Here is an 8,307-nt window from a genome sequence, read left to right as displayed (position 1 = left end):
TGACTAATCCCTGTTTTCGAAGTGCAATTCTTCAGCGAAATACTAAAGTCTAGATAACGCGTTCAGTTTTATAACATATTCAGACAAAAACGCGTCTGCCTAAAGAACACACCTTGTCTCCTTACATCATTTGATCAGTTTCATGCCGGCTATCTATCGCGGCCTGTGACAGCTATTGTATTAGATGTTCAGTGGTTTAGAGGGAGCTTCAAATTTATTGATAACGATAACATGAATTTGTATTAATGGATGTGTCGTACTCGTTCGGACTAATCAATTCCGGGAGAAATGAACTTCGTTACTTGGTATTCGTCAGTAGGAACGTATTCGGTTGAATAGAAAAATGTGAAGAATAGAAATAAAAGTCAATGCTCTTGGTACGGTCATCGTTGATCAGTTTATCTATGAGAGGGAATCGTGAGTACTTGTCGAAAGGATTACAAATCGTGTTATTCCACATTTTAGCAGAACTCAGAACTTTTCGATTTAGTTGCGTGTACATACGTACTTAGGCCCCAGGCTCTACATCTTTGTGATAATCGCTTCGTAACACAGGGTACGAAACGTCATTTAATTTTCACATAACCTCGATCCGCTTTCGTTTCGAGCGAACTATGGTTATGATGACAAACATTATTGGCGTATTTTCGTGCGATTAATAGTCGGGGAATCAATAGGCACCAACGTAAATCATGGGTTATGACTACACGTTTTTTCATAGAGAAAAAGACGTCCACAATAAATGTTACGATGGGAGATTGTGGTGTATAAAAGTAGGTTTAAACGTTCCGGTTAACAGTTTCGATGATTTTGGTGGTGATCAACGCTTCGAAACCATGTAATAGAAATTGTTTTATCATTGCAGGACATATGCGGAATCATATGTGCAGTCTTAACGTGGTTGTTAATAATTTACGCAGAATTCGTGGTGATGGCGGTCATTCTCATTCCTACGATAAACACTCTCTACTCCAGTTTAAACACCGCGATATTTCAATCTTTAACTTTTCTAGCTTTTGCGTCGCATTTAAGAACGATGTTCACAGATCCGGTAAGTAGAAATTACGTTTTGAAGTAGATGCACGCGTTCCGCTTAATGCCGTATGTCAGCTGTCCAACGAAGTTCGTCTTACAGGGTGCTGTTCCGAAAGGAAACGCTACCAAAGAGATGATAGAACAAATGGGATTTAGGGACGGGCAAGTAATTTTTAAGTGCCCGAAGTGTTGCTCGATCAAACCAGATAGGGCACATCATTGTTCGGTATGCCAAAGGTAATTGCGTGAGTTGTACGGCGCACGATGGTACATACGAGGGGGAATGACCGAGAGGTTCTCGATTGCAGATGCATCAGGAAAATGGACCACCATTGCCCTTGGGTGAATAATTGCGTCGGGGAGAACAATCAGAAGTATTTTGTACTTTTTACCGTGAGTATCAACGTCAAAAGTGCGTTGAAACTGAACGCGCGAGTAAATCCATTTACATCGGTTCATATTTCAGTTCTACATAGCAGCAATGTCGTTGCAATCATTATTTTTATGTATACAACAATTTGCAACGTGCGTGAGGCAAGAGTGGAAAGAGTGTTCTACGTTTAGTCCGCCGGCGACGGTCGTGCTGTTGCTTTTTTTGGCTTTCGAGGCTCTTTTGTTCGCTATATTTACGGCCGTGATGTTGGGAACGCAGCTACAAGCAATATGGAACGACGAAACCGTATGTATATGGAAGAATAGCCGAAAGATTCGCGCTGCGTTCATTTATTTACACGGATCGATTTTCGACAGGGCATTGAACAATTGAAGAAAGAGGAAGCCAGGTGGGTCCGTAACAGTAGATGGAAATCCATCCAAGCCGTCTTCGGAAGATTTTCTATCGCCTGGTTCTCGCCGTTTACTTCGCCTCCGAAGGGGAAGACGAAACAAGAATCTTATTTATATTCCGTTTAACGCGTTGTTACAACGAGCGGCTCTATCCCAGGGATACATACATATTTCATACTTGTAAATAGGTGACAACTATCGCGTATCGTGAATTCACGTACAAATCTATCGAACATTTGTACTTTTATACGGTTATCTAACGCGTTTTCGTTTCATCGCGATCATTTTTAAGGGGTACTTAAAAGGTTGGAAAGTAAGGGAACCAAAAGGGGGAGATTTTTTAACTTGCAGACGTGGAACAAAGCGATTCTTTTCCAAGCACTTTTGTGTTCAATCATTTGAAATCATCGTACAGCGATCATTTCTCTTTTCCACCGATCTATTTACTCGTAATACTGGACAATGTTTATCGTGCTAGCGTAATTTATATCGTAAAAGTAGAGTATGCGCCAGTATTATACGATGCGACGAGGTCGATGTTTCGCACCGTTTTCAACAAGCGTATATGTATGTACATGTATATCGCACATTGTGATAGTAACGTATCGCGTTTACCACGTGCTTGCTTTATCCGTTGTGATTCGAAAACCTAAGTCTCTCAGTTTTTCTTCTCGATTGACGACGCAACGATAAGTTCCGACGAGACAATAATCTCTATCGTCATCGTTACCCGATGATTCGCGGCAGCAACGACCCTTATAGGAGAACCTTACGCACGTATACACTCATTACTTGGTCTCTTCAGACCTGACATACCGACAGCTTTCATTTTATTCCCCGTTTTCGTACGCGAGCGTACAATGACGATACCTGATGTTTTTCTATGTATAAATAAATTGTACAGTTTCTCATATCCCATATCTACCGGGCGTTACTTTTGCACTGGTCCCAACTCGCTCCCGAGTTCCGTCCTCGCGGGTTCCGACGTCAGTGTTGATTTTACGCGCCGAGCGTGGGGGCGCTTGGTAGTGGCAAGGTCGTTAAACGTGTGCAGGTAAAGGAAACGTTTCACCGCGGCAACGCGAGTAAAGCACGGTAAATACTTACACTCGCATCTACTATAGTGTTGTGTGCGATCGAGCGGCTTTCACTTTTGCTACGATCCAATCTTCGGTAAGTTCCAATCGAGAAAAGAGTCTTTTAGCTTTATTTTAATAATGACCTTTTTACGAATCGCGTATAGAGACACGACGTGATTGCACGCAATAATATCGCGACTTCTCGTTAGCCCGGACTTTTGTGTACTACGTATGTATGTATCACAGAAGCGGTTTCGATCGTTAACGAGTACTCGGTGAAAGTAGAATTATATAGATAATTAGTTACAGTTACGTTCAGTTCGGTAGCTGGTCGGCGTTTATCACATTTAATTAAGTCGATCCGTCCTCGCTCGTGTCCATATAGAATTCGATCGAAGCGGTTTTACGTGTAACAAGTTTGTTAAGAATCAGGTTGACGAACTCTACTAACATCGTATACTTATCGTTAGATTTGAAAAAACTCTGCGAAAACTGGCTGGAAGTTTTATCTCTTTCAGCGTTTCATTGAAGAGATTGAACCGCGCGACAGAGAGGGGAACCGAGATTTGGATCGAGAAAGAAGTGTGGCCAAACACACTTCTGCCTTCTCGATGGCACGTTCCACGTTAAAACACAGCTCCGAATCTCTTTCAGATGTGCGACATACGGATTCGATTCTTTCGATGCATAAACATAGATCGGGAATCGCTCGTAAGCCGCAGAAGGCGCGCACCATGTTAGCTCAGGTAGGTGTTTAAAGCGTTTTCCGACAAGTAAAAAACTGGAAACGTCGTCATTGAAAGGAAAAGCCTTATAGTGACGGAACGAATCAACCTCGTCGGACAAGTACATTTACACGGACGGGTACATAGTCGTCGATTTGAGATTTCCACCACACGTTAAACCATCGTATTTATTTTCATTGATCGTTCGACGTTAACGACAGCCTTGATTATTTCAGTGGCTTCTGATTTCGTTGGTCGCCAATACTATCGCCTATGACCCGAATGATAAATCGTTGAAGGACATTTTGTTACCGGAAGGACGATTCGAGGCGTTTTACTTGAAGGGCTCTCAGGAGGAGGAACAGAACGCGGTGAGGCCTCCGCATCTTCACGGTTCCTTTCATCAGTACAAGAACCCAGCCCTGGTCGGCGCACCGAACAGCGCAGCTTACGGTTTTCGTTTCGACGGAAAACGTCGTTTCAATTATAATTAGAATTAGAAAAGTTTAATCGAATTACCGCGGAATACGCGCAGAATTTATTATACGTACAAGTCGTCACCGGTTATTCTCGATTTTCAACGCTATAGCGCTATTCGATTCTGAGAAGCGCCACTCGTCCAACCGAGGTTGCAGCCCATTTCACAAATAAATCTTGTCATACCCATGTACACGTGTAATGTAACTTGTAACGTGCAGATAGACAATAAAAACAATTCGTAAGTAAGTAAGTTCTATAATTGCCCGATCTCTCCAAAAGTTCTATTGCGTTCCGATCAACATTTTTCGTCTACGTTTGCTTCAAGGCACGAGAAAGAAAACGAGAATTCCTTGCAGAAATAGATCAGCAGTTTTTAATCAGTTTTAATCCGATCTTTTTATCGGTTGTTCCGCGGCAGACTCTTTACCTTTCCCTTTTCCTCATCCGTTGATCCGTTTCCGTTGCTCGTTATGGATGACGTCGTGCGGGACAGGTTCGGCTCGTCTTGTCGCGTCGCGTCGCGTGGTCGCACGACTTTCGTTTCGCTGTAATTAATCCGCGACGGCGGAGAACAGAACAGGTCGCGGTTCTCTCGGCGCTCGTTCATCGCGCATTTTACTCTTTAAGCTGGACGTCTATCAGCTGTTCGGCTATGGCAAGTAGAAAGATCGTGGAACTCACTGGCACGGGTCCGTTTCATCTCGTCCAATTAAGGCGGCTCATAGAAAAATTCACTTTCATTGAGATCTCCGGGCCTTTAGTGGTGGAAGCGGCGATGCGATTATTCATGAGCAGCGAACATGTACTCGTGCCGCGCTTAGGTATAAAAGAAAAATTATCCATCAGTTGGTCACTTAAGCGTAGGTGTCCTTCTGCGAACGACGTCCCTGCGAGATCTTTCGTTTTCTCCGGTATCTTCAAAAGGTGATTGCTCGTCGAACAGGCGTCGATACCCTTGCTCGTTGTTACGGGAAAGACATCGAACGCGATCCAGTCTGCTCGTTACCCTGCGCCAGACATATCATCGCCGCGCAGCCGAAGTTTATATCGAAAAATAAGAAAAATTGCAATCAAGCGCAAGTAAGTACGACTAGATATAAATTAAGTCGCGATCGGATGAATGAAATCGCCACGCGTAATTAAACAAGTGATAGGTGTAGGAATCGAGCGAACGATCGGAACGCTCCGAGCTTCTACTACCGGCAACGTTTCTTTTTCTCTCAAGGGAAATCCAGTTAACACAAGAAGAGCGCGTACGGTACGTAAAACAATGTCGTCGAATCTAGTTTAACCGTGATCGCGGCGGTGGTTCGATAGGTGGAGGAGACCTTTAAAAGAGGTTGTCGATGGGCAGTCGTTCATACGCGTGCATAGACAGGATCGGTGAAGCGATCTAGTGGGACCTTGGGTTCGATCGACATGAGGATCGCGCGTGTGCTCACGGTGAGTCGATCAATTCGTCGTTGCGATAAATACGCGTATCTGTAACAAGATAACACGATCTTCACTTGTTTTCGTAACTGTTGCAGGTCTGTGCTGTTTTGACATCGACGGTCATCGGCGCGGAAACAGCGCGTCCCAAGAGGTACGTCTTCTCTCGATTAGTAGCAATTTAAAGAACAAACGGACGAAGCTAATTACTTTGCGCGATTTATTTTGCAAATGTGTAGACGTCCAGAGTCGAAGGAGCAAGTGGGGCGGCCGAAAACCGAGGACGAAATCGATCCCGATGAGATCACGTTCACCACCCTGCGACCGGAAACGACGACCCGTGAACAGACGGCACGGTCGAACGTGCACGTCGGATCTAGCAAAGTTTTTCATACAGTTCGTCCGAGTCGTTCCACGGCACAGAGACACAAGCGATTTCGAACGAATTCGTATCGATCGAAAGCGAACAGACGTCGAAGGCAGCTTCAACGCATCGGCTACGATTCTGATAAAGCGAAAACGATACATGAATTGAATCGGGTGAATCGAATCGAAAACGAGAATATAGAAACGATACAAGGTCCGGCGGACGCATTCGGAGAAGGAGCGATTCGCATCGAGCCGATATATCGCGTGACGAAGAACAAAAATATCTTAGACACGATCGTGAACACGCTCAAACGAATAGTCGATGCACCGACATCCATCGGTCCTTTGGTCGGCCCGTTCCATTTTCCAGGAATAGGCGAAAAAGTGTACGTGAGACTGTTGGAGCCAGTACAGCCGGATCATCTCGTTGTACGATTGATATCGCATCTTCCGGCAGACGAGGTCGAATCGACGCTCGACGAGAACATCTTCGTCAAGCCCAGCGAACTGATCGAGCACGCCGAAATACTCCCGGACTCCGACGTTTCGCATTCGTTCGATCAACACAACGAGCTTCCTTCGATCCCGCACGACAGTTCGTCGTCCGACAGCAACGTCGCGGTTCAAATTCTCAAGCCGAACGCTTCGGATGCGAAGCTCGAACGACCGGACGGTAAAGCTTGGAGAACGTACAAGTACAAGCTACATCTAAAGCAGCCTGAGAATGGCAAGTGGAATTCGTTTATGGTGCCGACGAAGAACGACGTTCGTCCTCGACCGCCAAACGCGGCCAATCGAATGAATATCAGCTTCCACGATTCTTTCTATTTACCTGTAAACGAGCCGAGCAGAAACCACAATTTTGCTCCCGTTCCTGTTCTTCGACCATCGATTGATTCCGTGGATTTTCATCGATTCCATCACGGTCCGACGAACGTCTCTGCTTCCGAGCAGGCGGTTCTACACACGCGATTCGAACCGAATTTCTCTGCTTCCCGCGTTCCGATATCCACCTATGGACAACCGCGACCTTCCGATCAGCCGAAATATAGCATCGAGTTCGCGAGCAAGAAGATGAGGTACCTCAACTTGGATGGAAGCGTCATATCCGCCGATGAGAAATCGAAATCGGACTCAAAGTCAGTGTTCAGAACAGACAATTATCCATGGAAACCGCTCAGAAGAATGTATACGAAGAAATCTTCGTCGACCAATACTGAAGGATCGGATCGAACGAAGTTACAAGACAGAAGAGACGATGACGAGAGTGACGAGACGGATCCTTCTTGGAAACGGACTGTGCATTCCCGCGAGATCAGTTCGAAAGAGTCAGCATCGGATTTAAAGAAATGTTGCTGGCAGCAGGCAAAAGAAAAGGACGAACAGGTCGAGTCTGGTTCTGACGGGCAACGCGATTCGGACAGCAGTAAACCGAAAACCGCGAGTAATGCGACGAACTGACGACGAATCTTTCGATCAATTTCATTGTAAATATCGATATAACTACATAAAATATGTTACTCTCTTACGACGCTGATGTACAAGCCGACGAATTAAATAGAAAATAATCTTGATTAAACGAAACGTGATCTGATTATTTGGTTGTGCCTCACGATCCTGATTGCAAAACCTTCAACGCGCAAGATACATTGTATTTTTCTTCAGTTTTTCTAATCGGCGATTAAATCGCAATCAATTATACGCTAGGTAAGCGCTTTTCACGAGATTTTCTGCTATCGCTTTCCATTTCACGGGCAATTATCGTTATTAATTATGCCGCGGGTACATTAACCGATTAACGATTTTCCTGAAGTAGCTCGAACGGCCGATCTTCCAGCAGTGCGGATTCTTCGCGCGTGACTTACTCGCATGCGTTTATTACCAGGAACAGCGGAATATGGAAAGCGAAACTGTTTCTAGCCAATTTAGTTTGTGGTCGAGCAATGGAATTCATCGAAAACGAAATCGCTTTCTTCGCGCGAGCGCATCTGCATAGATGCGTAGATACATATCTGACGCGTTGCACGCGATTCGAGAATTGATCGCGTCGTTAATTAATTTTGTCGTGCGTTTTTCGTTAACAATTCACGATTCGGCCTCGTCCTGGAGAGTTAGTTCTCAGATCGCTTGAGAGCGATCAGAAATTCTTCTGTTCAATCGTTTTTATCCGGATCGATATCGATTGTCATTCGACTAACAATAAGACGCGCAAACTGGACATCGGTTTATAAATATTAATCTATGCAGACAATCTTCTCTTTTTCTTATCAAACTTTTCTACCTTCTGTACAAGTACGAAGTCATCCAAATTTTTTCAAATACTAATTTAAGGATGTATTGGCTATGCAGTCAATCTCACAAGTTTATGCACTTTAGAAACGCATTTTTTAAAAAGAAATTAG

At 44.5% G+C, this 8,307-nt stretch overlaps 3 protein-coding genes across 9 annotated transcripts; all 3 read left to right on the top strand.

Annotated features, from left to right (window-relative positions):
* Positions 1–150: 150 nt before the first annotated feature.
* On the top strand, positions 151–2,739 carry LOC108621967 (palmitoyltransferase ZDHHC3). Of its 5 annotated transcripts, none has more exons than XM_018019580.2 (7): positions 152–377; positions 469–773; positions 866–1,051; positions 1,136–1,272; positions 1,344–1,428; positions 1,502–1,714; positions 1,786–2,739. In XM_018019580.2, the coding sequence occupies exons 2-7, from the start codon at positions 693–695 to the stop codon at positions 1,945–1,947; spliced, it is 864 nt and encodes a 287-aa protein (XP_017875069.1). In that variant the 5' UTR covers positions 152–377; positions 469–692; the 3' UTR covers positions 1,948–2,739. The 5 variants fall into 5 exon arrangements, with proteins under 5 accessions (XP_017875072.1, XP_017875069.1, XP_017875068.1 ...); XM_018019579.2 differs by having other exon boundaries at positions 466–773; XM_018019581.2 differs by having other exon boundaries at positions 152–417; positions 556–773.
* An 84-nt stretch (positions 2,740–2,823) lies between these two features.
* LOC108621972 (uncharacterized) lies at positions 2,824–4,351 on the top strand. Of its 2 annotated transcripts, none has more exons than XM_026811114.1 (3): positions 2,824–2,994; positions 3,555–3,646; positions 3,862–4,351. In XM_026811114.1, exons 2-3 carry the CDS (start codon positions 3,584–3,586, stop codon positions 4,117–4,119), a joined length of 321 nt encoding a protein of 106 aa, XP_026666915.1. In that variant the 5' UTR covers positions 2,824–2,994; positions 3,555–3,583; the 3' UTR covers positions 4,120–4,351. The 2 variants fall into 2 exon arrangements, with proteins under 2 accessions (XP_026666915.1, XP_017875078.1); XM_018019589.2 differs by having other exon boundaries at positions 3,419–3,646.
* Positions 4,352–4,567: 216 nt separating this feature from the next.
* On the top strand, positions 4,568–7,457 carry LOC108621966 (uncharacterized). Of its 2 annotated transcripts, none has more exons than XM_018019576.2 (4): positions 4,568–5,185; positions 5,331–5,548; positions 5,635–5,690; positions 5,776–7,457. In XM_018019576.2, the coding sequence occupies exons 2-4, from the start codon at positions 5,525–5,527 to the stop codon at positions 7,364–7,366; spliced, it is 1,671 nt and encodes a 556-aa protein (XP_017875065.2). In that variant the 5' UTR covers positions 4,568–5,185; positions 5,331–5,524; the 3' UTR covers positions 7,367–7,457. The 2 variants fall into 2 exon arrangements, with proteins under 2 accessions (XP_017875065.2, XP_026666914.1); XM_026811113.1 differs by having other exon boundaries at positions 5,260–5,548.
* Positions 7,458–8,307: the final 850 nt, after the last annotated feature.

This window comes from Ceratina calcarata, unplaced genomic scaffold (assembly GCF_001652005.2).
Source record: "Ceratina calcarata isolate Rehan_Ccalc_2016 unplaced genomic scaffold, ASM165200v1 scaffold191.2, whole genome shotgun sequence".
Classification (NCBI taxonomy): domain Eukaryota; kingdom Metazoa; phylum Arthropoda; class Insecta; order Hymenoptera; family Apidae; genus Ceratina; species Ceratina calcarata.
The sequence above is the reverse complement of the archived record's forward strand: the minus strand, read 5'-3'. Positions and strand labels throughout refer to the sequence as shown.

Excerpts from the sequence above, each read along its gene's own strand:
- LOC108621967 (XM_018019580.2), top strand. The coding sequence starts at position 693 with ATGGGTTATGACTACACGTTTTTTCATAGAGAAAAAGACGTCCACAAT. Across the intron at positions 1,273-1,343 it reads CATTGTTCGGTATGCCAAAG|ATGCATCAGGAAAATGGACC; the intron begins GTAATTGCGTGA and ends TCTCGATTGCAG. Across the intron at positions 1,715-1,785 it reads CAATATGGAACGACGAAACC|GGCATTGAACAATTGAAGAA; the intron begins GTATGTATATGG and ends GATTTTCGACAG.
- LOC108621972 (XM_018019589.2), top strand. The coding sequence starts at position 3,512 with ATGGCACGTTCCACGTTAAAACACAGCTCCGAATCTCTTTCAGATGTG. Across the intron at positions 3,647-3,861 it reads CGCGCACCATGTTAGCTCAG|TGGCTTCTGATTTCGTTGGT; the intron begins GTAGGTGTTTAA and ends TGATTATTTCAG.
- LOC108621966 (XM_018019576.2), top strand. The coding sequence starts at position 5,525 with ATGAGGATCGCGCGTGTGCTCACG. Across the intron at positions 5,549-5,634 it reads GGATCGCGCGTGTGCTCACG|GTCTGTGCTGTTTTGACATC; the intron begins GTGAGTCGATCA and ends TAACTGTTGCAG. Across the intron at positions 5,691-5,775 it reads GAAACAGCGCGTCCCAAGAG|ACGTCCAGAGTCGAAGGAGC; the intron begins GTACGTCTTCTC and ends GCAAATGTGTAG.